This window comes from Phocoena phocoena, chromosome 15 (assembly GCF_963924675.1).
Source record: "Phocoena phocoena chromosome 15, mPhoPho1.1, whole genome shotgun sequence".
NCBI lineage: Eukaryota > Metazoa > Chordata > Mammalia > Artiodactyla > Phocoenidae > Phocoena > Phocoena phocoena.
The window spans coordinates 39,091,232-39,117,966 of record NC_089233.1 but is presented as its reverse complement, the minus strand read 5'-3'; the positions used below and the strand labels follow the sequence as shown (position 1 = coordinate 39,117,966).

Here is a 26,735-nt window from a genome sequence, read left to right as displayed (position 1 = left end):
CAGGTGGTCGGTCATGTCCTGGGTCGTCCACTGACCAACCTCCCTTGTTCCGGCTGCTGCTGCCAGTGAGTCCCCTCCCCAGCGCCTCCCCAGGCCACGGCCCATGTTCCGTGGCCTTGGGCTGGGGTTTGGGGGCTGGGGAAGGAAGCCGGCCTCAGGGCGGCCCCAAAGCATCTTGCTGGAGACTCAGAAGGAAACCCTCTCCGTGCACCTTTCCAGAAAGCTTTGCGCAAACTTCGTTTCGCACGGCACTTGCCAGGGTAGAGAGGTGTTTGTTAAGCGTTTTGCTTCTTGTGTTTTGCGATCAGCTTCTTGGACCGCACAGCTAACTGCTAGTTACCGAAGCCATGCTGCAAGCAGGGTTGATTCTAGCTTTTTGCATCATGTAGATGTTTGGCAGAATTAGGGTTTTTTTAAATTTCCTTCTCAGACTGTTTATCTGGAAGTTGCGTCTAGGCCAGGCCATCGTGTTCTGGGGTGGGGATCAGTGATCCGGCCCCAGATGTTCTGGAACTCGGGCCGTAGCTACCAAGGGGGGTGACTGTCAGCGTGTCCTTGCCACCGGCCTGCTGTGCCTTCTTCCTCGGGGCCTCGTGCCTTTGGGGGTGGTCTTGCAGGGGTGTGCGCGGGGCCGGCGCTGGTGCAGAATGCCGGCGGCTTGAGGAGAAGCTGCGAGGGGTCCCAGTGGAGCTTTGAGGGTGGGGTCAGGTCCTGTGGCCTGAAACCAACATCCAAGAAGTCGACAGCCGTCTTCAAGGCCACGTGCAAATGGTACTTAGAATGAAAATGAGATGGTGCTGGGGGCGTCAGAGCGGGCAGCACACACAGCCTCGCTGAGGTTATTTGTCCTCATGCACCTCCTTAGCGTGGTGTACTGCCGGCCCCCGGTGAGAAATACGAACGTGTCCCCCCCGGGGGCATCCTCAGACGGGCTTCCTCCTGCTCCCAGAGGGGCCCTGTTGTGTTGCTTCAAGTCGGCGTTGGCAGCTTCTGGATGTCAGCTTTTGTGTGACCCCGGGGGTTCCCTGTCCTAAATCTTAACGCAGAAGGTGACGTATTAAGTGTCCATTTGAAGCGTCTTCCTCAGAGCAGCCAGAGCAGTTCTAGAGCGTCCACCCCTCGCTTTCCGGGTGATGGGGTGGACGGAGCCGCAGGGCCTCGAGTCCGGAGAGAAGTGTGAAAAGAGGGCCCCCCCGGCCTGCCAGCCGCACGCATCCGGGGTCGTCTGGGGCTGATTCCCTGGAGCCCGGGCGCAGGACTGAGGGGGAGCCTTCGGGTCTCAGCAGAGTTAGGTTTTGGACACAGGACGGTCCCAGCGCCAAGAGCAGGGATGCAGTTGATGGGTGTGCCGGCCACCGGCCATGGTGCCACCTGAGCCTCCGGCCCCGGCGTCCTCCGAGGAGGCCCAGCCCAGTCTCGAGGGCAGCTGTGGCCGCAGGGAAGGGCCAGCCGACGCGTGCTGCGGGACAGAGTGGGACCAGGCTCAGTTCAGCAGAAGAAAGAGCACCTGGAAACCTGACTGTCCAGGGCGCGTCCCCGCGCTGGCCGTTGTGGCAGCTCTGACCGCTGCCGTCCCCGCAGCCAGTGCCACCAAGTGGGACAGCGCTGGCCTCTGGGCTCCCAGCCCTCAGGGGAGGGGCCCCGGTGGCTGCTGAGGCTCCCCTGAAGCCTGTGCCAGCTTGGGGAGGGGACTGACCGCAGCCCCAGGCCCCACGGGTGTTCCGGGGCAGAGGAAGGGGCCCCGAGACAGGGCCTATGGCGGCCGCGGGCCCTTGGAGCCCGGCAGTGACGCCGCCATCCCCCCTCAGCCTCATGGAGCTGGAGTCGCAGGTGTGGTGTCTGGAGAAGGAGGCCACGGAGCTCAAGGAGGCAGTTGAGCAGCAGAAAGTGAAGAACAATGTGAGTGTCGAGGGGCCGCCTGCCGTGTGGATGGGGAGGGGGCTCGGGCCCTCTCCTTGTCCCGTCCGGCTGCTCCCCGTGGCGGGGCTCGGGGGTCCTGACTCCCACTGGGTCGGCTTGGTCATGTGGTCACCTTGGTCATGTGGTCGCCTGGCATGGGGGGGGCTGTAGGGCGCCTCCTCTGCGGTGGGCGCATGGGAGCCTCGGCTGCGTCCCCCCGACCCAGGCCGGACCCCCCCCCCGACACACACACCCGAGACACACCCACACCGAGACACACCCACACCGAGACACACCCACACCCCCGAGACACACACACACAGCTCCTGCCTCAGTGCTCAGACCCCCGACCGCTGACACACACACACACACACACACACACACACACACACACACACACACACACACACACACACACACACACACACACACACACACAGTGTCTGGCTCCCGCAGATGGGTCTCCCTGAAAGGCGCCCGCAGGCCCCAGCCACCTGAGAGCAGCCTGGCGCCAGTGCTGCCCAGAGTGGTCTGTGAGGTCCAGAGATGGGTCGGAGAGGGCTCGCCCGCCCGGTGGACACCAGCCTGGTTGTTGACCGGTTGTCTCCCTTCTCCTCCCAGGACCTCCGAGAGAAGAACTGGAAGGCAATGGAGGCTCTGGCCTCGGCCGAGAGGGGCTGCGAGGAGAAGCTGCGGTCCCTGACCCAGGCCAAGGTCAGCGTCGGCCTCGGGCTCGCCTCGGTCTAGCAGCTCAGCAGACCACAGACTGCGTGCAGGGCAGCCCCAGCCTCAGGGCGTCTCAGAAGTCCACCCAGGGCCCGGCCGCTGCACATTCCTGCCCGCCCTCCTGCCCTCCCGCCGTGCATTTCTCCCCGAGATGCGGGGAGCAGTGAGCCCTTGTCTCCTGCTTCTCAGCTGGGCCTTTTGCCCTCGGAGGCCATGGGGGCCCCGAGCTGGGTCTGTTCATGGACTTCGCTCGTGTTAATTCTTCTCCCCTGATGTTTGTCTGCTTTCTCAGGCCCCCTGCGGTCCTGGCCCAGGGGCTCCATGATGGAGCTTTGGGGGAAGGACAGTCAGGCCCAGGTTGGGGGAGCACGGGGCGGTCAGTGTCCAGGGCCCTGGCCGGGACGTGGTCTGCAGCTGCAGCGCGAGCAGGCCAGCCCTCCCTCTCTCTCCCGCCCCCCCAACGCAGAATTAATGCCTGTCCTGTTATCATGAGCTTTGCAGCAACTTTCACAAGCCTCCCAGGAAGCCTGAGGGTGTGTCAGATGAGGCCTCCAAGAGGTGGAGCTGGGGAGCTACACTTAGACTCCCCAGAAGTGACCTGGGCGCCTGTCTGGCCTTTCTGTGGCAAATGCAGAAGCTGTGACCAGAGGTGTCACCTGACTTGTTTGTGGTCACACAGCCAGATAAAGACAGGGAGCTGGCCTCTGGGTCCTCAGCCCTTGCTTGGCCTCCCATGACCCGGGCACCTGAATGGTGGTCACGAGGTCGGGAGCCCATAGCAGGCCACGGATCAGCGGGTGAGTGAGAAAGGTCGGCTTCTGAGACTCAAGTCTAGGCATGTGGTGCTGTGGTCAGGCTGGGCATCCATCTGCCGGCCATCCATCCCCCCACCGCCGGCCCCAAGTCACACACAGAGCCTCACTCCCGGCTCTAGTCCGGGAGCTCCTAGTGCCGTTCCAGGCCTCGGGCCCTTAGGGGCAGGCGGCAGGCTCAGCCTCCTGGGGACGGGTGACCAGATGGGACTTTCAGCCAGAAATCTGCACCGCCCCCCTGCCCCCAGGGTGTGGGGAGAGGCTATCTGTCCCCAGGGACAGTGCAGTCCTTCTCGGCTTTACTTCTGGCTCCTTCCCGCTTCCTTGGGCTCCTTTTTCTTGAGTTGAGTGGGAGCATCAGGGAGGATGGAGGGGGCTCTGGCCAGCGCGGCTGCAGCAGGGGGCCCAGGAGCTGTTAGAGAGCCGAGACCCCGACCTGCCTTATCCCCTCAGCACATGGCAGCCCTGATCCTCCCGCCCACAGGGTTGCAGGAGCTCCTGACCCTGGTGGCCACCCCTCTTCTCTGTGCTCCCCACCCCCCATATGCACACGCTCAGAAAGAAGACCTGAGCCTGAGTGTCTGCTGGGAGGTGTCCGCGAACCTGCATGTCCCGTAGAGGGTGCTGCCATCCCCCTTCCTTAGAGCTGAGTTTGTTTAAAGTTGGCCAGGCCTGGGGTGGGGTGGCCGGAACTTGACTGCTAAGGTTAGACACACCCCCGCCCAGCCGGCCCCATGGAGCCACCATTGGTCTCCTCTGATCCTTGTCCCTCCCCTGAAGGGCTGGGGACATGTTCCTGGGGTGAAACCCCCGGGGCTGCCGTAAGCTCCGTGGCTGACCACCCTCCCGCCCTCCTGCCCCGCCCCCAGGAGGAGTCGGAGAAGCAGCTCAGCCTGATGGAGGCCCAGACCAGGGAGGCCCTGCTGGCCCTGCTCCCGGGCCTCTCTGCCCCCACCCACCAGGTAGGAGGGGAGGCAGCTCCCGGGGGACCCCGTGCGGGTGGGGGCACATCCTGCCCGACCTTGAACGTTTTTGTCGCAGAATTATGCTGACTGGCTGCAGGAGCTCAAAGAGAAAGGCCCAGAGCTGCTGAAGCAGCCACCAGCGAACACGGAGCCCTCGGTGAGCACGGCCACTGTCACTCGCGCCCTGCCCTGTCTGCGGGTGGGAGGGTGCCTGGAGCCGGCCATCGGATTTTGGCTCAGCAGGCCCCTGTCCTGCCCTCCACCCTCAGGACCTGGCTGCCAAGCTGAGGGAGGCGGAGGAGACGCAGAACAGCCTTCAGGCCGAGTGTGACCAGTACCGCAGCATCCTGGCCGAGACGGTGAGGCCTGGGCTCTGTGACCTTGGGCGAGTCACTGCCCCTCTCTGGGCCCAGTTTCTTTGGCTGAATGGTGAAGGGGGTGAGCTCAGGTTGAAGATCTGGGGCACAGTCTGGGAAGGGATAGGACAGCGTTCGGCTTGAATCCGCTTTCCTGCGACTCCAGGGGCCATGCTCACTCAGCCTCCCTCTGCGATGGCCAGTCCTGGGTTCCCCGTCCTGGGCCGCTGAGGCCCACCTGGTGCAAACCCACCGGAGACGAGAGTCCTGACAACCTTGTTCGCACACCGGCCGGGGGCCCCCCTCCGGAACTGTACCCCCTCCTCCCGCACGGCCGGCCGCTCTGGGCTCTGAGCGGGGGTGTTGCGGGGAGCCACGGGGGTGTGGGAGGAAGGCCTCCAGGCCCTGCTCAGTGCCATCCCCGCAGGAGGCCATGCTCAAAGCCCTGCAGAAGAGCGTGGAGGAGGAGGAACAGGTGTGGAAGGCCCGGGTGAGCGCCAAGGAGGAGGAGCTCCAGAAGGTACCGCATGGCCCCCAGTCTCCCCAGGGCCCACCTTCCCTCGGAACCCAAACTCCACTCCCTCAGAATGCCATACAATTCAGGGGGAACGCCCGCGGGGTTATCTGGGTCACTTGGGAGTCACGTTTGCTGGGTTTTGGTGATGCCACAAACAGTGTCATTGTGGAATGGCCGACAGCTGAGTCCCCGTCTCGAGGAGACCACCCCCAGCCCCACCCCCAAGGAAGAGGGTGCTGGTCATACCTGGGGGTGGGGGGGGCGGGGGCACCACAGGGCTTCCTGGGAGGTGAGGTGCATCCCAGGATGGACCCCCGGGGCTCGTGCTTGACGGCGCTCCCCCTTCTTGCTTTGTAGTCGCGGGTCACAGTGAAGCATCTCGAAGAGACCGTCGGGAAGCTGAAAGGGGAACTTGAAAGTGCCGATCAGGTGCGTGCGGGCGCTGTCCGGAGGGCTGCCATCCTGCTACAGAGGCTCCTCTAGCGGCTTTCCTTCCCCAACCGCATGTCCCTGCTTGTCCTTAATGAGCTGTTACGACCTCGGGGTGGCTGGGCCCCGGTGCACCATGGCTTCTGCCGTGGCCTCATGAACCGTGGGAGGGTTGCCGGGTGGCCCTGCTGCACTCCGCACCCTCCTTGCAAGTAAACCTAAAAGCTGCTGAGGTCTGAGAACACGTGCCGCCCCAGGGTGCCTCTTCAGGAGGTGTTGGGCCTGGGGGGCACCCCCCTGCATGGCCTCAGTTGGCTTGTAGCCATCAGGCCACGGGGGCCCCTCTCAGCCCTTGTCCCAGGGCCTGGTGGCCCGTGCCCTCCTGCTGGCCGGCTCGAGGCTCCTGATGTGTGTTGTGTCCAGGTGAGGGAGCACACGTCACATCTGGAGGCCGAGCTGGAGAAGCACATGGCGGCCGCGAGCGCCGAGTGCCAGAACTACGCCACGGAGGTGGCAGGGGTGAGTGTCCCGGTGCAGGTGTGCCTGGTGGGGGCCCTGCGGCCAGGGCAGGGGGCAGCCAGGTCAGCCTGGCAGCGAGAGGATCTCTCTACCCAGTGTGGGGACACCATCTCTGCGGGGAAGGCATTTAAATCTGAGTGTTTTCTCGGGGAGCAGAGAGCACAAGCCTGGCACCCCCGATCCTGGTTCGATCTCCGACTTCTGGCCTCACTTTGCAAAAGACAATCCACAAACATTTGTGCAGGCCTGAGACTAGTGTGTACTGAACACGATCCTTCCTCCGTCTTCAAAAAAGAGCAGAAGCTCCTGGGGGCCTGCGCCCACCCCTCCCCCACGCCCCACAGGCTCTCCGGGTGGCGTATGTGGATGTGCTTGGTTGGGTGTGAGGTGCTGACTCACCGGAACTGACTCTCTCTCCTTTTCTCCCACCACCTGGGTCTGTTTTCTGTCCAAGTTGAGGCAGCTTTTATTAGAATCTCAGTCTCAGCTGGATGCAGCCAAGAGTGAAGCCCAGAAACAAAGCGACGAGCTTGCCCTGGTGAGCGAACTGGTGTGGCCGGCGTGTGCCCTGGGGTTGGGTGTGTGTTTCTGCGTCCCGTCAAAGGGGACGTGCGCCGGTCTGTGCTGGGCCCAGTGTGGACGGCCCCTCACACGTTTGCTCCACGCTGCACACTGGGCCTGTGGCTGCCGGGACCACGGGGCTCCAGGTCTGCGCTGGGAGCTCTGGGGGGGTCCTTCTGCCCCGTGGCCTTCTGTGGGACTAGGGTCCTTCCTCACCCAGCGGTGGCTTAGGTCAGGTAGATCTGCAGTGTGCAGGGCGGCCTGCTCCACGCTGGGCGGTACCAGGTGACCTGTCCGCAGCTGCGCAGAGCTCCCAGCCACGTGGGGGCCTCTGGTTCTTCCGGTTTTCAGCCTTGATGTGTGACTCTGGTCCACGCTCCTTGGCCAGGTCAGCCTGGCCTTGTAGCGGGGCGGCCCACTGGTTCCAGTACCAGCCCATGAGGCCAGACACAGTCCGTGTGATCTGCATGGTCTTTCATTAAATCATGAGTTGGCTGTTAACACTGAGCCATCGGCATGGCGGGGTGGGGGGAGCGGGCACGGGGCACTGTGTGTATGTGTGAAAAACGTACGTGTCTGGCTTTCTGCGAGGAGACCCCAGGTCTGGTCCGGGGGGCTGGCGTTCCCAAAGCAGCATCCACCGAGCAGCCCCCTCGCTGGGTGCACGCTCTGGCTCCCCGGGTGCCCCCTCTGGTCGTTCGGGCCTGACCGGGGACTATCGCCCCCGAGGGCAGGTGCCGAGTCTGAGGGCCACTCTCCAAAGCCATGTCCAAGCCAGGCCTGGGCCACATGCAGAGGACACGCCCTGAGTTTCTCCTCGTCACTGGCCTCTGCGGTCTGGTGTTGACTTTTGGGGCTGTTGGCAGGAGGAAAGGACTTGGAGGGTCAGGCCCCACACACTTGGGGCGCCCCTCATGGGGCAGCTCTGTCAGGGCCCCCCCCAGATCCCTGCTGGGAACCTTCACCCGAGCTTTGTGGGTGACACTGCTGCCCCTTCAGACTTGAGGTTCAGAGGTCTGGGGCTTAGGCCCCCGGCAGTGGAGCTCAGGCGTGAGGGGACCTTATGAGGTAAGAGTGTCAGCTCGTCGGGGACCCCACAAAAGGCCCTGACGGGGGACCGCACCCAGGAGGGTAGCGGGAGGCAGGCGGCAGTGTACGCCGAGCCCACCGGCCGCCTGCCGTTCTTCAGATTCCGTAGCCCCGTGCATACCACATCCTTCGGGGGTCACCTGGCTCCCGGCGTGGGGGTCTCTGCACCGCTGGCCTTGCCACGGAGCATGCATGTGGGGTCAGCCCGGGCCCCTTGCGGGCCCCTCGGCCACAGTTTGGCTTGGGTGAGGGCTTGTGGCGCTGGCTCTCCTGCCCCAGGGAACCTGCATGGGAGCCAACACAGGCCACAGTTGTCAGAGCAGGTCCGCCGTGGGCTTCGGCTGCTGAGAGCATCTGCCGTCCTCCTGCGGCGTGCGTCCAGCTACGCCAGGCACAAACCCACCCTCCCTGTTCCAGGTCAGGCAGCAGTTGAGTGAGATGAAGAGCCACGTAGAGGATGGTGACGTAGCCGGGTCCCCGGCTGCCCCCCCAGAGGCCCCCTCAGCAGAGCAGGACCCCATCGAGGTTAGGGTGGTGAGCCCATCCCCAGGTGTCCGTCACCGACCGCCGTGTGGGCCCTTCCACCCAGCTGGAGGGCAGGGACGGCAGCCTCTGCTCCGGCTAAACTCCGGCCACGCACAGCTCCCGGCCCCACTGCCCAGATGCCCGACTCCTCAGGACGCCAGAGTGGGAGGGGGGCGGGGCCCTTGCCATCCAGACCCCTGATCTGGGCAGCAGCCACCCAGAGCCTCGCCGGGGTGGGAAGGCCGCCAGGGCTCGTGTGGTGCCTAGGCTCCTCTGTCCTGGGGTCTCAGCAGAGGGGCTGCGTCTGTGTCTCTTCTCAGCCATACCAGTTCCGTTCCCAGGGGTCGGGGCCCTGCCTCCCCCAGGGGGGCTTCAGGCACACAGGCCTCCCCGCTCGCTTGTCCCAGGCAGGGCAAGGTCGAGGGGGCCCTGGGTACAGCCAGAAGATGTGGCCGCAGGTCTCATGCTGCCCAGAGCCCTGGGTGCCCAGGAGGGTCTGCCCCAGGCTCCGAGCACGTTTGCGGTGTTTGCATGCAGCTGAAGTTGCAGCTGGAGCGGACGGAAGCCATCCCGGAGGACGAGCAGACGCAGCGGCAGAAGCTCACGGCCGAGTTCGAGGAGGTCAGGCTGCCCCGTGCCATCGGGGCTTCTCTGGGTCAGGGCGGCGGGTCTAGGGCGTTGAGCCGCGTCCCACCCCAGGGGGTGTCGCTGCGCCATCGTCACCCGCCTCCTGTCCACATGGGGCCTGACCCGCTGCCCCGCTCTGTCCAGGCTCAGCTCGAGTCGAGTCGTCTGCAGGGGGAGTTGGAGAAGCTCCGCTGCAGCAGCGCCCTCGGGTCCTCAGAGGCGGAGGAGGCCACGCGGCTCAAGGTACAGGGTTCCCCGTTGTCACCCCTGGAGGCCCCTCGGGTAGCGTACAGCCTAATTCGGAGGTTGGCGAGGTCGGGGGGATCCGTAAGTCTCCAGTGTGACGATTTAAATCGAGTAGAACTGAAGCTGAGCTCCTCCATCACCCTGGCCACAGGGCAGGTGCTCAGCAGCCAGTGCCCGACCCTGAAGCACAGCCCTGTGACCCACAGGCTGCGTCCTCACACCCTTGGCCCCACGCGTGCAGCCAGGTGGCCTTCCTGCTGTGCGTCACGTGAAGGCTGATCCCCTTCAACCCTTTAACCCACAGGAGAGACTAGAAAAGGAGAAGAAATTAACCAGTGACCTGGGACGTGCTGCCACCAAACTACAGGAGCTTTTAAAGACGACCCAGGAGCAGCTGGCAAAGGAGAAAGACACGGTGAAGAAGCTGCAGGAGCAGCTGGACAGACCAGTGAGTGCCGCCGGCCATCCCCTCGGGGGTTGGGCAGGGCTGGGCGCCCCAGGATGCCTGAAAGCTGTCCTCCGCCCCGCCAAGCCCTCGGGTGCCTCCTCCAGCCCCAGGGGCCTCTCAAGGTGGAAGGTGGTAGGTAGGGTGGTGTAGGGACGAGGCCCCTAGGCCCAGCCTGCCCCTCCCCCGCCCTCTGTTCACAGGAGGCCGGCAGCAGCAGCTCGAAGGAGGGAACATCTGTCTGAGCTTCCTGCGGAAAAAGAAGTCACTGTTCAACTTACCAAAATGCCTTACACATTCCTGACCAATAAACAAACCAACACAGCGTTATCTGGGCCCAACTTGGGTAGCTCTGAGAAGCCATAGAGACGAGAGTCTCTTAGCACCAGAAGTAGCTCTTCCAGACCCCAGTTTGTAAAAGAATCTTTGTCACATTCGATAAACACTATTCCCTAGGACCGGCCCTGGACCACCGGCCAGCAGACGCCAAAGCCCTCAGCAGCTGTGTGACAGACCCGGGTGTGTGCTAGGGGGCCGGGACCTTGGGGTGTGTATGTCAATCAATCAGTGCAATTGTTGTGTCTTTTGTGGGGTTGGCGGTCGGGCGATGGGCGGTCCGGGTGGTGAGTCCTGAAGGCTGCAGCGCAGACTGTAGAGTCACAGCCAGCGAGGCAGCAGTTCTCACCCCTGGAAGAAGTTGCCACCACAACTGACGTGTGACCTCCTGGGTGTTGATGCCATTAAAACCCGCGTGTCACCCGGCACTTTGGGAGAGAATGAGTGTGATTTCTGGTCCCCCTGCACTTTCCCCACCCGGGCCCTAGCGCCCACCGGGCAGGATGAGGGAGCAGGGCCTGTGACACCTGGTGGCCAGATGCCCTGTGGGCTCCACGGTTCCCTAGCAGGGCTGTAGGCAGCCTAGGCTGTCATGTGAAGTGAGTTCCAGGAATGAACATGGACCTGGGCAAACATCCACGCCCCAGGAGGGCTGGGCGGGGGCGGGGGGGGGGGGCAGCTGAACTTGTGGTGATCCTTGGACCCACTGTGTTCTGAGGGGCCCACAGAATCTGTGGTCAGGAGGTATGTCAGGGGCTTTGTAAGGAACCTGGAGCTCAAGCAAAAAAAAACGGATTTAGAGGCAGGGTGACAGGAGCAGTTGCACCAACCTAGGAACAGAAGGTGAATCAGAGCAACCCTGGCGGGGGGCGGGGGGGGGGGTACCAGCTCAATTCCAGGACCCATAATCCTGGGAGAGGGGTCTGATAGCTCCCAGGGAAAGCAGCTGAGTACTGGGGTCTCACCACCTGCTTGAGAAGCTCTGCATCCCATTCATTGCAGTGGGGGGGCGGGGGTTTGACTCCTCTCTGGGGTGGTTGTCACAGCAGCCTCGGGACCTTGGGGAGGGAAAGACCAGGGTGCTGCCCAAGGCCCCATGCAAGCCACTGCCAGAGGCCGGGCAGTGCTGATTTCAGTCTGCACAACCAAGACCTGGGCCTGGCTTTCAGGGGCACTTGGTGTGCGGGCCACCTGGCCCTGCTGTGTGGCACTTGTATGTTGCAACTCTGTTGGGATCAGGGTGCTGGAAATTCTGGGATGGTTCCCCAGAGATGTGAGCGGAAGCTGGAGTTCAGCAGAGAGGCGCCATCGGAGGAGGAGGGGTCAAGGCCAAGGGGACAGTGGTGCACACAGAGTGAGTGTCTGGGAGGGCCCTGTGTAGCCGGGTCATGAAGTCAAGGGGTCTAGACAGGAGAGCACGGGGAGCCACTGAGGGGGACAGTCATACCCGCCTGGAACTCTGCAGGGGGCTAAACTGGAGAGAGAGCCCGCTGGCCGCAGGACACAGGTTCTGGCCAGGAGCCCGAGCGGAAGTGACTGATGACACCTGAGCCGGCCGTAGGCTCAGTTCTCACGTGACATCTTCCAGTGCCTGTGGGAGAGGAACCTCCCCCACCCTGCAAAGAACCCTGCAGAAGTGAGAGTGGCTCACCTGGTGAAAGGCTGGGCAGGCTTCAGGCCCGCCTCTAACACCAGCCAAGGTCAGGAGGCCTGGGGAGGTTTGTGAGCCTGGAGCCCACACCCGGCTCACAACTCACCCCCTGGCACACAGGGACCTTCACGCAAGGGTAGGGGTTTCGGGCCGTTCTCTGGTGGGAAACAGGCCGGCCTCGTGCCCCAAACCAGGTCTCTGGCATCTGAGTGGCCACCGTGGGCCCAGGAGCCTGCGTTTCCACTAAGCTCCCCTCCCTCACCACACCAGCTTCAGAACTGAGGACCCTGACACTAGGCAGATGCCCCCTGAAGGCACAGGAATGAGTCACTTCCAGGAAAGAAGGCACAGGAGACCCTGGGGGTGCCGAGCTGCTGCCTTTGGGCTCCGTCCTCAGACCGCCTGGTGGGGCCCAGCATCCACCTGGGGGGACCAGGCGGCCCAGGGCAGGGTGAGCCCCTCTCCCTCCCACCACCCCCCCCACCGGCCCTGAGGCCCAGCAGCAGCGGCTCCCGGCTGGCCGGCAGGGGGAGCCCACGGGCCTCGCTGTCCCTGGGCCAGGTCCCACCCTCGGGCTGGGGAGTGGGGCGGGCAGCTGCCCTCACAGACCCAGCCCATGTCTCAGGCCCCGACAGGAGAGCTGGGGGCTCTGACAGCATCTGGTCCAAAGTCCCCCTGCAGAGGCTCCCGGGTTGACCTGAAGCTCAGAGTCACGAGGCCCATCAACATCCCCTCCAGACCCGGAAGCCCCGTCACGCTGGTGGCAGCTTTCTGGACTAGCTTCCTCCAGTCACCTCCGCGTGACGGTCAATAAAATGCACAAACACCGGGATGCCTGGCCTGCAGGCAGCAAAGACACAAGATCCTAGAAGCCACCAGACACTCCACAAACGCCTTCTCTTTGAGCTTCCTGCAGGTCTGGGGCCAACAGGACTCAAAACCCAAAAGAAGGGTGTTGTTTTCCTTCCTGCCCCAAATAGAACAAAATCTCAGAACTCCAGATGCGTGATGGGAATAGCTTAGGACCGGAAAACGAGACCTGAGCTGTCCAGCTGTGCCGCCCATGAGCTGTGTGACCTTAGACAAGTTACTTTACCTCTCTGGACTGGCTACTGAGGCACTGGCTGCAGGCTCAGTAAGTCCCCTCCTGCTGCCCCTCCAGCCAACCATGCAGTGACCCTTCTTCCAGCTGCAGCCCGGCTGGAACTTGGTCTAACGACTGACTGCACGTTTCAGAAGTGCCCCGAGTCTGCCCTCGGGCATATCCAGGCTCTGACAGTCCAAAGGGCATGAACTGGTGAAGAAACAGAAGCTGCACTTCTGTGTGTGGACCAGCCAGCACTCTGAGGAGTTCTAAAAAAAGGAAACCACTCGACTAAGCCTAATGTTATTGAGTCACTGTGTTCACTGTTTTCTTAGAGATTAATATTCTCTGAGTAACAAACTTCACAGTCAAGCTCTGAACTTCTGTTAGCAGTGGCTTTATCTGCTTCTTCCTCGGGACAAAAGAGTAACGATTAAATGAACTCTTTAAGTCAGCTTTCCACACACACTTCTGCAACGTGTTAACACTTATAAAAGTGTAAATGTGTTGAAAGCAGAGAATACCTGTGGTTTTATTCCTCACCAATGTCAGCTGAGGTCTCAAAACTCTAATTTTGCAGAATTACCCGGAGTGCTGGTTAGCAGGATTCTTGGGCCCCAACCTCAGGAATCCAAAAGCTCCCCTAGGCAGAGATATAAGTGACTATTAGCATTTCCCAATTTCTGGAGTCAAGTGGACCGCTGGGAGCCGTTTACATCACATCACATCCCTGTGCTCGAAACCCTCCCCATGGCAGCACCCCCGCCCCGACATACCTGCACGGGAGTGGTGGTACTCATACAGGTGGGGCCACACGTCACAAGGTGAAGCCACAGAAAAGACCTTCTCCTTCTAGACTCCTGGCTCTACCTACAAAGCTGATTCTTGAAAAGGGCAGCCTTGGGCCCGCAGCGCTTCTCGGAGGCCTGTTAACGTACACTCACTAAAAGCACTGCTTTGCAGAAGAGAAAACAAATTCAGGATGAAAGAACGACAAGCAGCTTATCGGTAAACCAGTAGCCAGCACTATTTTCTAGATAATTTTGAAAGAAGTACTTTGATCAAAGCGTATCCTTTTTTGGCTCCCAAATGAATCAGAGAGGAGACAAAATCCTGGCATTTGGATAAACATTTGGAATAAGAGAAAGACTCCCAACTTTTATACCAACTTTTTCATTCAATCAGAGGAGGAGGGGGCTGTGGCCTTAACGCTAATTGTCTGAAATACCCAAACCTCCACACCTAACCCCAAACACAGAAGGCAAAATCCTTTATCCCCAATTCAGCCATGAATAATTACACGAGAGAGAAATTAAAAATGCTTCCTTTATTACATAAAGCCAGTACTACTTCTAAATTCCACTGTTTGTGCATCTCTGTGTTTTTCAGTGTTACGCCTGTGATGTGAAAGGCAGTCACTTCCAGGTGTCCTCAGCGTGGCTTCCCGTGGCTGTCGGCCGTCACACCCGCTCCCCGCTTCAGACAGTCAGCAAACTACTCTAGGAAATTAAGAAGCTTGCCCAGGCCCCAGAGTGAACATAATGTTCTTCCAAACCTTATTGTACCAGAAGCAACACAGTTCTGAAGGAGACACAATTAAAGACATCCCGGTATCCCAGTCTGTCAATACACCGCCTCACCATTCTTATCAACAGAGTGGATTACACTGGAGCCCAAATTTGCATTATGATTCGCTGTTACAAGGCAGTGCACATTCTCCAGATTTCCAAGATGCAAGGTCACTCTCAGAACAGCCTCCCAACTAGACCAGCGAGCAGCTGCAGGTGCAGGAGCTGCTTCCTGCGTGCCGACTGCGTGCATAAAGTAGTGCTGTGCAAGATCGGCGCTGGTGCCAAGCAGTCTCCGCCGCGCGTCTGGTAGAATCTTACGTAGTTAGTAAGCACCTTAGTGCTGTTACATGTTGTGAGAATTATTTTCCATTACTCAGTTTAGCTCAACAGAGAAAAAAGAATTTGGGCCAAAATTACAACCAGATTATGACCAATCCTCTAAGCAAAAGAAACAAAGTAACTACTGAGGTTAATGAAGACGCAGTAATTCTCTTCGCGTGGCCTTGGACTGTCTTGTGAACTGCACTATTAAAAATCATGAGCTTAACAAAAATCTTTACAAGGCAACTAATCAAAACAGGCATTTGGCCAGTAAGAATTTAATTTCACACCAATACAACTTTAGAGTTTAGATTTATTTAGGGCCATTTGCACATGTGCATGGAATAGTTTACCCTAGCAAATGACAAGACAGCTCCCCTCAGCTGGCCTAAACGTATCAGCTTTACTTACATAGCAAAAGGATAACATTAAACACGGAAGCTTTCAGTTTGTGGCACCGAGTGATGGTCTACACAGGGCATCCTTCAAAAGCTACAATTAAGGATCCACCTAGCTTTTCAGCAATACAAGCCCGATTGAGGTCTTCTGGCCCATTTGCTTGACATTCATGTTTTATGCCTAGGGAGGAAAAACAACAATTCCATTTAGAATTATGGCAGTAGCTTACGTATTTCTCTAAGATATCAAACTGTTTTAAAAGACCAGTTCAAACGTGGGTGGGAAAGCCGTGGCATATACAAACCATGGAATACCACACAGTGACGAGTAATCTGTAACCACATGCATCATCACGAATGACTCTCACAGACTAATGCTGACAAAAAGAAGCCAGACTTAATAGCATATGTTCTAGACGGTTCCACTCGTATAACACAAAATCAGCCAGAGCTACCTTATGCTGTTAGGAGCCAGGGGACTGGTGTCCCTGGCGGGAAGAAATAGGGGCAGTGGTGTGAGGAGGGGCACTGGGAAGGCTTCGGGGCGCTGGTCATTAAACCAGGAAACAACCGTAATTCACGTACGCTTTTCTACAGACGCGCTGTATTTCAACAAGTTAAAAAGCAGGTCTAGGAATAGTTTTTCTTGGTTTTTGAAATATAAACATGAATTTGATGTTTTGATTGTACAGTTGATTTAGTCAACTGATGAGGAATAAGAGCGCTTACAAATGGGATCACTTCTGCTCCAGAAAACAGGTCTCCAGTGGCACCACACAATACATCTAAGAAATCTGTCACAACTAAGACTATGTAAAATGTTTTACTCATCGCCTTCTCAACAAAATTACAACACCACACTGCACAAAAGGAGCTCAATTATGGAATCATATACAGTAGCTTCTCTGTAAACAGCTGCTCTCTTTTAAACAGCTGCATTTTCTGATTTTCCATAATTTTAAGACCATTTCTTAAGCTGCTGAAAGCACAGCAGGTCAGCTTTTGGACCACTCAGGACTGACTGGAGAAAGCCAGCGAAGGTTTCACCAGGAAAAAAGGCACGAGGGAGATGGTCTTTCACGTCAGCAGATCAAGTCCACGGAGCAGCTCCTTTACTGGAACGCACCGCAGAGCGAGGAGGAATCCACTCCGATGCCCTCTGGGGTGCCCTGTGCCAGTGCTGAAGCTAAGGGGTCACGTCAAAACACCAGTTCCCCGGCCAGTGCACACACTTCTAGGGGGCAGCCCGACACCAAACCAAGCACATGAGGAGCCTGACAAGGACTGCACGATGCAGGAAAGGAAGCGAGAACTTTGTTTTCCCAAGTAAAACACGCTAGGGCAAACCCGATCTACTACAAGAATATAAAAATCAGTCACAGTAAAACAAGCAAAATGAAAATGACCCTAGGCCAAGCCCTTGTGACCGCGGCTCTCCCAGCTGTCTGGAGCGGCCACAGCAGGAAGGTAGGGGGCCACCTTTTCTACTGCGCACCTCCCGTTCACAGCTGGGAGAACCCGGCCCGTGGAGGTCACACAGCACTCAGACGACAAGCTTAGCCCTCAGCGGGCTAAGGGCACTTGCCCCATGCTCTGTCCATCGTACCAACATCTCCTCCTGGCTGGAGACAGTAAGTGCGTCCAGGCCATCTCATCAGGATCCCAATCACCCAGCGGCAAGTCAAATATAACTGGCCAGCCCAAGGACTGAGGCCACTCTCCTTTGGACACAGATGAGTCTATAACGTAAAATCATACCATTCCAAAGAAAAGCCAGCGACAAGAGCAGCCCTTCCCATTTATGAACATTTCCTTTGTGCAACTTTGTTCTGTCAGCTACATTCAGAGGCAAAAGCAAATTTATTACTTAGTATGACCAGTTAGTCCCCACCTGCTACGTGAGAAACTTGACAGCATCTCAAACTAGTTTCACACCAGACTGAACAGGAATACACACACAGTGTCGAGGGAACGGAATATCGAACACAGGCCTTTCGGCCCAGGGTGGCCTGCACAAGGCAGAGACGTGCAGAAAGCCGGGTCAGCCTCCAGAGTTTTCCTCTAAACAAGCAGTGATGCCCTTCTCTGTGGCCAGGGCCCTCCAAAGAGAGTAAGGTGCTTCTTAGAAAAGGTGGTCCCCATGCCAGGGCTCACGACACCGCCGAATACCTGGAAGTCAACTAGACCTTACCTTGAAATTTCTTTTTGATTGCATCCTTGGAGCTCGCATAGATCATTTTACTTTTCAGAGGTGCTAGTTCTGGAGCCCTGGATACAGAAGCGCCAAAGAAGAAAAACAGTGGTTTAGAGAAAGTTCAATTTCCATCTTGTTAAACACCTGCAGCAGTGGGCAGGGAGGGGCCTCAGAATCTTCTGGGAGAGCTTCTCTAACTACACAATTTTTCCAATTCCGCCCCTCGGACCGTGGTGGCTGAGCGTATACAGAATAACTCAGGTTGACCAAGGTGGGGAAAAAGTTGAGGACCAATGATTAGAAATCAGTTAATGGCGCTAGAATAAAAGAAACAACATTGGATAATTCACTGTATGACCCAACTGTTTTCTTGCAAATAATTGTTTTTCACTTGTATCAATAAAGGCTTGGGCTTCCCTGGTGGCGCAGTGGTTGGGAGTCTGCCTGCCGATGCAGGGGACACGGGTTCTTGCCCCGGTCCGGGAGGATCCCACGTGCCGCGGAGCAGCTGGGCCCGTGAGCCATGGCCGCTGAGCCTGTGCGTCCGGAGCCTGTGCTATGCAGCGGGAGAGGCCACAACAGTGAGAGGCCCGCGTACCACAAAAAAAAATAAAAATAAAAAAAATAAAGGCTTGAGTTCAGGCTAATAACCACCACCTTTGTATGAGGTTTTTAATACTTTCTGGTGGAAAAGTTTCAAAATACAGAAAAGTACAGAGAATAATCTGTAAGTCAAGTATCTGCCACCCAGAATTAAGAGATGCTAGCAATTTTTGCTTCAGGTTGTTTTCTGGAAAAGAATGTATATAAAGTCCAAGTCCCCTTACTGCCCCTGCCCACCCGGTCCCCTCATTCACATCTGTTCCAGCAGCAAGTTCTGACCTCAGGCACTCGTTGTCCATCTCAGTCTAACATAATAAAACACGTCACAAGGATTTCTTTTTCTAAGCTTAATGGTAATTCAGCAATCATTATGTCTTAATTGTTAATATAACTATTATCTTATATCTACAAAATTTTTAGTGCCTCCCCCTCTTGAACGAATACTGGAAGCACAGCATAACCTTTACCATGTTCTTTACCTGCAACGTTGAAAGTAAGAGAAATACTAACAATGCACAGAAACATCTCATCTACTCAAACTGCACATCTACGAATGCATCATCTCTCACTATACACCAAACCTCAGGCCTGCCTGCACTCCACACCACCACGATTCCATTTAGCTGCCATATTTCCAGGATGTTCCACAGTCATGAACACCGTGGCCCGGTGGGGCCCTCACCTAGTCTGCCGCCCACACAGCGGGCTGAGTCTATTCTTGGGAACAAGGCGAAGGGCAGTTTCTCGGTCTCTCAGCGCATATTCCTCACAACTCTGAGGTCCAAGGAGGGAGGCAAAGCCACAACGAGGACCTCAGATGCACCAGCTACAAAATTAAGTGGGTGCTTTTCTTATGCAAAATAGGTCAGGGACAAAAAAAGCTTAAGCTGTTCTGATTTTACTCTAAACAGATCTTCAAAATACTTGAAGTAAGAGCCGTTCCCTGGGCCCTAAACAGAGCTTGTTATGGAAAACTCCTATAAGGTTTTATCTTTCTTTTAAAAAGTAATAATGCAAAAATAAAACACTGCACTAACACTGAATCTTCTCTTCTTCATTCTACTTTTATTTTCCAAATGTTCTTTAATAAGGATGTATCATTTTCATAGTAGAAAAAAAAAGGATAAAAATCCAGGATAAAAAATAGTGCAAATGAAGGAAATATTAACCAGTTTAAAAGCTTAAACCTTTACCTGCCATACCTGCCACTCAAAGAGTAAAGCCCAGAAGAGCCAGGGCTTTAGCTGGTTTTTTCACAGCTATTTTCCCAGCCCTAACACAATGCCTGGCATGTAGCAGAAATAAAAGTTTAAAGGATGCGCCTTCATTCAACATGCTCGGTTTTAAGTCTCACTACTATCTTTATGCACTTGTGTCTGTGGCTGCCAGGCTCCTTCCACAGTGGGCGCCCAATACGTGCATCTGACCTCACCAGGTGCAGCCAGGGCTGCAAGGGACTGAGCCGTGGCCTAGGGTTACATTCCCTGAGACCTGAACTCTTTTGACTTCCCAGCCCCATGGTCCCACGTTGTTGGTGGCACACAGCTGAGAGTTAAGCCCCTCCTTGCCTTGCCGGGCTCAGGCCAGAGTCCAGAGGACACTCACGCCCCCCAAATCAGAGGCCGTTACCACTTCCCCCTTCCCCTTGGAAGCCAGAGAAGATTCTCGCTGTGTAAGAATTCCATACCAAGGAATATTCTACATACAATCCAATTAAATGAGGAATATAGGGTGACTTTTAAATCAAGCTTAATCTCAAATATGAACTTACTTGAAAAGACCAGAATAACTAATTTAAACAGCCTTTTAAGGCCATGTAAATCACTTTATAGCACAGTTTCACTATTTACAACAACGCTGTCCAATAAATAGAGCTTTCTGCAGCGAAGGAAATGTTCTGTATCGGTGCTGTGCTACCTAAAAAGGTGGCCACTAGTCACATGTGGCTACTGAGCATTTGAAATGTGGTGATTCAACTGAGAAACTGAACTTCAGACTTTAATTTCAACAGCCCCAAGAGGCTAGTAGCTACCCTACTGGACAGTGTGAATGCAGAGCAAATCCCAGGTGCAGGCCACGCCAGCACCAGCTTCAAAGGCCACAGAGGCACAAGTGAAGCGGGAGGCTGGTTCCTGGCAGGGCGTGTTGGAGAAGAATCTGGTGAGGTGCTAAACTGACAATAAGAGATTAACTCTGAGATTTACAAAGGTTCAATATTTCTAACAATGCTTACCACAAAAAAAACATCAACTCCTCTTTTCTGGATTCCTTTGTTTCGAAGCTTGCATCATACAAAGCATAGCGACAATCTTTTTCAGGAAGCATTCCCACAAAATGCTTGAAAGGATCCGTTATGGTTACACCGATATCTCCAACCAAGATCTCTTTGCCTTCTTCTACAATGATGCACTTTTTGTCTGCACTGAGACAAAAAATGACAGCTTTCTTTCTTTTCTTGATTTCTTCTGGTGTGGAGCACTTCCGAACTTTCATGTCATAAAAAATGCGACATACTTCATCAGCAACTTGCACTCCTGAGGCCTAGAATGAGAAGGGGAAAAAATCATAAGGAGGCTTACAGTTTTTATCATGCCAAATACAAAACACTACGTAACTTTTGGTTCATAGACTGGCATACACTTAAATTTTTTTAGGTATATTTACCATCTAATAGGAAGACTAGAAAATTTGAGCTGCAAACACTAATTTCAGTCATTAAACTTTTAAAAAGATTACATATCTAAGCCATTCATCACTATTATGCGGGAGTAAGGGAAGATTCAGCTACAGCAGCTCCTCCAACCCTGAAACCTAGCAAACAGTGCTTCCTGGGGTGCTGAATTAGTTTCTTCTTATACAGGTTGCTCAGAGCCCTGACTGGGGCAGTCATCTCCCCAGTTTGGGTGTTAATAATACCCGAAATTCTTTTCGTAACGAATAATAGATGGTCAGAGTGGCTGGGTTGGGAAAATTCCACTCCTACAGCACATACTTCACTAATAAAAGAAAGATCTTTGTTCTACTAACATGTCAAAATTATATGATTAATATCCAGTAACGTATCAGTCACATACCTGTAAAATTTCATTTATAAAATCTCCAAGTTTTAAATTAAAATTAGAATAAATGAGATTGCTAGGAGACTAGATCTTAATCGTTCCCACCACAAAAGAAATGATAATTATGTGATGTAATAGAAGTGTTAGCTAACCTACGGTGGTAATCATATTGCAATATATAAATGAATCAAAAATCAGCACCTTGTAAACCCTAAGCTTACATAATGTTATATGTCGATTATATCTCGATTAAAAATAAATATTTACTGCTATAACGAAGAAGATAGCTTAATTTAGGATTATACTGACTACAGAAAATAACCTTTTACCATGTTATACTTGCTATTCCAAAATGAAGAAGTGGTTACATAAGATCTTGATAACCAAATATCTAAAATCACTTTTTGATCTTTTCAACTTCTTTAAGGAATGTGCCATTTCCATTAACTTTATAATTTTTTATGCTTCATTAACTACTTTGGTTTGCATGTTAGCTTTTCTAAAGCAAGAATTATAAACTTAACAGAATTTAAATACTAAACAATGCCAAAATGTTAATGATACCCAAAATTAACATCACACCATTTGATTAAATATAAATGCGTGTGAGATGAAAAAATAACCTGCACACTAGGAAAAAATATTTGCAAATCGTATATCCAATAAGAAACTTGTATCCAGAATATATAAAGAAACCTTATAACAACAATAAAAGACAACCCAATTTAAAAATGGGCAAGCAATTTGAATAGACATTTATCCAAAGAAGATTTTAAAAAAACGGTCAAGAAGCACTTGGAAAAAACGCTCAGCACCATTAGTCATTAGGTAAGTGCACATCAACACCACAATGAAAAACTACTTCACACCCACCGGGATGGCTGTGGACAGAAACTAATGTTGGTGAGGCTGTTGAGAAACTAGGGCCCTTAAATGTTGCTGAAAGAACTACAACAATGGTGCAGCCGCTTCAGGAAACCATCTTGCAGCTCCTCAAAACATTAAACGTGGAGTTAACACACAGCAACACCACTCCTCAGCGTAGACACAGGAGAAATGAAAACATATGTCCATACAAAAACCTGTGCGTGAAAGTTCATAGCAGCATTATTTCTAACCGCCAAAAAGTAGAAAGAATCCAATGTTTATCAGCTGATGAATAAATAAAATGTGGCATATCCATACAATGGAATATTATTCATCCATAACAGAATGAGGTGCTGATACCCACTACACGACACATGAACCTTGAAAAGCACCATGCTAAGTAAAGGCCCAGACATACGAGGCCACCTTGCTCACAACTCTATTCCCTGAAATGTTGAAAACAGTCAAATCCATGGACAGGAAGCAGATTAGTGGTTTCCAGTGGCAAAGGGGAGAGGGAATGCAGAGTGACTACTAGTGGGACGGGCATCTTTTTGGAGTGATGGAATGTTCTGGAATTTGACAGTGGTGATGGATGCATAACTCTGGAAACATACTGAAAATCAGCAAACTGTACTTTATGATATGTGAATTATATCTCAATAAAGTTGTTACTTAAAAAGGCATGTAAGGGGCTTCCCTTGTGGCGCAGTGGTTGGGAGTCCGCCTGCCGATGCAGGGGACGCGGGTTCGTGCCCCGGTCTGGGAAGATCCCACATGCCGCGGAGCGGCTAGGCCCGTGAACCATGGCCGCTGAGCCTGCGCGTCCAGAGCCTGTGCTCCGCAACGGGAGAGGCCGCAACAGTGAGAGGCCCGCGTACCGCAAAAAAAAAAAAAAAAATCCATGTAAGAATTCTGGAGGTTAAAATACACAAAGATTCTAGCAGTTACTTAGTATTAAGGTAACTGGGCCACTTAATCATCTCATTGATTAAAAGAGCTCACCTCAATCCCATCTAATCTAATCTACATCTAATCATAATCCACTTCAATCCTACCTAATCTAATCCTAAATGAACATTTTACTCTAACAAAGAGGAATATATAGAAAATTAAGGCTAGAAAACTACCTCCAAAGTTACACAATCTTACCGCTTTCCCATTTTTAAAAAATACTACCTTAAACCTTTTACTGCTTTAGGAGTAGTATTGCTCTGATCTTCACAGTTCATCTATGGAAAGCAAGTTAAGAATCTTTATTTTGATTTTTTGAATAGAGATGAATAAAATGTTCAAAGTGACAAAAATTAACAAGGAATTAGAAACAGACCCTAATTCCTCTAACTCCCTAGTCCATAACTGGTGATTTGTAAATCACATTTGACTAATCCATCTTTAAAAGCATGAAGGAAACATTTGAAGCCTTGAATCCAACCAATTAATATTTGAATGTATCTGTCAATATCTAAGTGAAGTATTTCAAACAACACTCAATTCCAACTTGGAAATTAAATTAATTATGTATCAGTAATTGAAAACAGAAAGTAAATGTGTATCCTGCAATCATAATGCAACTAACCTCCCTCAAATCTGGCTGTAACTTACAGGCACCTTAAAAGCCTCAGTAAGGAAGAATTTTGGCTTTTTTCTATCTGGAATGAGGAATATGGAGGTTTCTGATGAGGGGAATACTAGAGACATTTATGCTTGAGGAAACTAACACCAAAGACTGTGAAGGAGAAACTGGCAAAGACACTGGAAGCAGGAAGACCACTTCTGAGGCAACTGCCAATATCCAGAGAAAGCTCTGAACTACAGCAGTGCTGCTGAAAACAAAAACAAATCCAAGGACATTTCAAAGCAGAGCCAATACAGCTGAGAGAAACAGTAAGGAAGAGCATCAAAGACGACCCTGGATGGATTCTCCAGACTGGTGACTAGAAAGACTGATGGATAAACAGACAGGGGAGGATGGGCACAGTTTAACACGTTAATCTTGAAGAATGTGCAAGACATCTAGGTGGAGATGACCAGTTAGTAACTGGAAACAGCACAAATCTAATAGGAAGGCTCCACTTAATCGGTATTTTGGACCAAAGTCAATACCACGGAGGCATATCAACATTAAGTAGCAAAAGAGAAACAAGTCAATGGAATTAAGAAGAAATTATCAGAAGGCTAAGAAGAAAAAGTAATTAGGGGGAAAAGACCATCCTGGAAGCCAAGAGAAAATATTTCCAGAAGGGAGGTCAGCAATACCAGAAACTGTAAAGTTCGAGAATGACTGGAAACGGACCACTGGGCTTGACGACTGGGCCTCTGAGCATTTCAGGAGACAGAGGGATGGGCAGGAATCCAGGGCAGTGGGCTGGGGATGCACAGGGAACTGAGGTACAGCAGACAGGATGGCTGATGGCGAAGGGAAGGGGAGGACTGAACGCTGACTTCCAATGCATGTAAGTTGTCTTCCACTGGGGAGATGCGGCCACACTAACAGTTTAAGAGCTTGAAGGAACAAGAGAAAGAAAGCCAAACCCTAAAGAAAAAAATACTAATATTGAGTAATTCTATTGTCACACACTTCTAAATCACCATTCTATGAGCTAGCTACCATTACTGTTTGCATCCTACAGATGGGGAAATTGAGGCATAGAAAGATTAAGTAACTTGGCCAGGGTCACACAGAAACTGACAGAAGAACTGAGGTTTGAACTCAGGCGATTTGGCTCCAGAGGATACTTAACCACTCAAACAACAGTCAGAATCCTAATGAGACTGATGAGATGCAGGGCACAGATGCAGGAGTCAGTCTCAGGAAAGACTATGCCTTTATTCCTCTAAAATAGGAAGAGGAAGGGTAAAGGTTTAGAATAGCTATGATGGGGAGTTCCAAAGGGAATCCCCTAAGGACCAGCAAAGGGATCCGAGGACCCCACAGGTTCAGTGAGGTCAGAGAGGCAACGGTTGAGCAATCCGGCAGAAAGCAGATGCTGATGGCGGTGTTGGTGGAAAGGAAGGACTCCGCATTCTCCTGAGGTATCCACGCTCGAGGTTTCCATCACCTAATCCAAATGACTCGCACGTCGTTCAGATTTCTGCCTTTCTGAACTCACAGTCTTTACACCCGATTGCCTATCTAACATCTGCAGCTGGATGTTTCAAAGGGATCTGATGCTCAGCATGTCCAAAATCTGATACAGGTTGGTCTCCTTTCCCAGTACACACCAGCATCCCAGTTTCATATAAGCGCCAAACCTAAGAGACATCCTCAACAATCCTCTACCCTCACCTCACTTAGCCCTTTGAATTTCCAAGTTTTTCTCCAAGATATTCATTTCTCCCCATTTCTGTTGCCATTCTCCCATCCCAAGCTACCACTGCCTATTACCGTAACTGTGCCAGTAACCTCTCAAGTCACTGCAGGGGAGGGAGACGAGGACATGCGTGCACCCAGGAAGACCACGTTCTCCAGCCTTCCTCGCAAGCTCAGCTGGGGCCACAAGACTGAGCCCTGCTCGGTGAGAGGTGGGCACCATGACAGGAAGCACCGCCAGGCCTGGCCCTTTAAAGCTGATCTTCAAGCTCTGCCTTCCCCTGCAAAGATGACCCTGGCAGACACACCTCAAGACAGAAGAGGGCTGCCCAACCCCACTGCACTGCACGACAGAGATAAACCTTTACTCTATTATTAGGCCACTGATATTTGGCGTTTGTTATCCCAAACACAACAGACTGCTCACGCACCCTGTGATCACCTCCACTCCCCCCAATTCATCCAGTGCACTGCAGCCACAGATCTGGAACAGGAATACCATCATCACCGTGCGTAAAACACTTCAGTGGCGGCTTTCCACTGATCTGCGCAGGCGTGATCCGCCCACCTCTGCAGCCCTACCTTACAGCACCCGTGCTCGGAAGTTCAGGAAGCTCACTACCGGCCTTCTGTCAGTTGTCTGCATTCAGGCTCCCTCACGGCTCGGGGCCTCTGCTCACTGTGCCTCATTCACTCTTTACACCTCAGATCAATTTTCACTTGGAAAACAAGTTGTTTGGGCCAAAACCACTATCACGCGCTTCCATGAGATCATATGCCTCTAGCCCATAGCACTTACTACAGCCTCGATGTCCTACCTTCAAGATTACTTGACTGTCTCCCCAAAGGGGCAGTAAGCTCCTTAAGACTATATGTCTGTCTTGTTCATTTTTGTGTTCCCTTGAGGAAATCAAGGATAAATCAGACCCTCAAGGAAGTGTACTGATTAGTGGAGAAGATAAAGAGCACATATAGTGCTTCAATACTTGGTAAAACATTCATTATTCCTTGATAAACTCCAACAGAAGGGCATTTAAAGAAGGTAGAGATCAAACTGGGGGCAGGGAGGGGACGCGGGTAAATCAAGGAGAGTTTCATCTGGAAGGTGACTTAAAGCACTCCAGAATTAGGGGGCTGAAAGGATGAAAAGACAGTTCCTGACAAACAGAACGCGGTTCCTCCAGTATCAGAGGAGGAAACCAGGATGTGGACTGGGTTCGGGGGAGAAGCCACCAACGGCAGGCCCAGGAGTCTGGAGGCACTGGGTATTTTTTGGAAAATACACGAAGCCATGCATGAGAGAGCCAGGACAGGAGGAGACTGGGGCAAGGAGACAACCTAAAGGCCACTGCGGTCAGCAAGGCCGGGGCCATGAGGCCTCCACCAGCATAGCAGGCACAGTACAAGGAGGAGGTGGTGAGGACATCCCCTGTGCTCCACAGCCGCTGGCTGGGAAGGGAAGACAGCGAGGAAGCAGACAGAATCAAGTGTTCAGGTCAGTGACCAGGAGGCTGACTGATATCACCAAATGCTCATTTTCTCTCATCTTCCCACTGCGGTGGCTTTAGGGGCTTCGATGTTAAACAAGTACGACTTCTTTACGCCTAGTAACACTGTAATAC

General features: G+C 53.4%; 2 protein-coding genes across 2 annotated transcripts in view; one reads left to right on the top strand and one right to left on the bottom strand.

Moving 5' to 3' along the window:
- RRBP1 (ribosome binding protein 1) overlaps positions 1 to 10,480 on the top strand; it is a 59,021-nt gene extending 48,541 nt beyond the window's left edge. Inside the window, exons 12-25 of the mRNA XM_065892015.1 lie at positions 1,809 to 1,899; positions 2,521 to 2,613; positions 4,307 to 4,399; positions 4,479 to 4,559; positions 4,672 to 4,761; positions 5,186 to 5,278; positions 5,633 to 5,704; positions 6,128 to 6,223; positions 6,678 to 6,761; positions 8,291 to 8,398; positions 8,936 to 9,019; positions 9,170 to 9,268; positions 9,576 to 9,719; positions 9,920 to 10,480. Of these exons, the coding sequence (XP_065748087.1) occupies positions 1,809 to 1,899; positions 2,521 to 2,613; positions 4,307 to 4,399; positions 4,479 to 4,559; positions 4,672 to 4,761; positions 5,186 to 5,278; positions 5,633 to 5,704; positions 6,128 to 6,223; positions 6,678 to 6,761; positions 8,291 to 8,398; positions 8,936 to 9,019; positions 9,170 to 9,268; positions 9,576 to 9,719; positions 9,920 to 9,961 (1,270 nt within the window). The 3' untranslated portion in view covers positions 9,962 to 10,480. The remainder of the gene's footprint in view (positions 1 to 1,808; positions 1,900 to 2,520; positions 2,614 to 4,306; positions 4,400 to 4,478; positions 4,560 to 4,671; positions 4,762 to 5,185; positions 5,279 to 5,632; positions 5,705 to 6,127; positions 6,224 to 6,677; positions 6,762 to 8,290; positions 8,399 to 8,935; positions 9,020 to 9,169; positions 9,269 to 9,575; positions 9,720 to 9,919) is intronic.
- A 4,365-nt stretch (positions 10,481 to 14,845) lies between these two features.
- The window catches only part of DSTN (destrin, actin depolymerizing factor), a 36,758-nt gene continuing 24,868 nt past the window's right edge, over positions 14,846 to 26,735 (bottom strand). The window contains exons 2-4 of the mRNA XM_065892650.1: positions 20,108 to 20,415; positions 17,269 to 17,345; positions 14,846 to 15,258 (exon numbers count right to left, since the gene is read on the bottom strand). Coding sequence (XP_065748722.1) covers positions 15,149 to 15,258; positions 17,269 to 17,345; positions 20,108 to 20,415 — 495 coding nt within the window. The 3' untranslated portion in view covers positions 14,846 to 15,148. The remainder of the gene's footprint in view (positions 15,259 to 17,268; positions 17,346 to 20,107; positions 20,416 to 26,735) is intronic.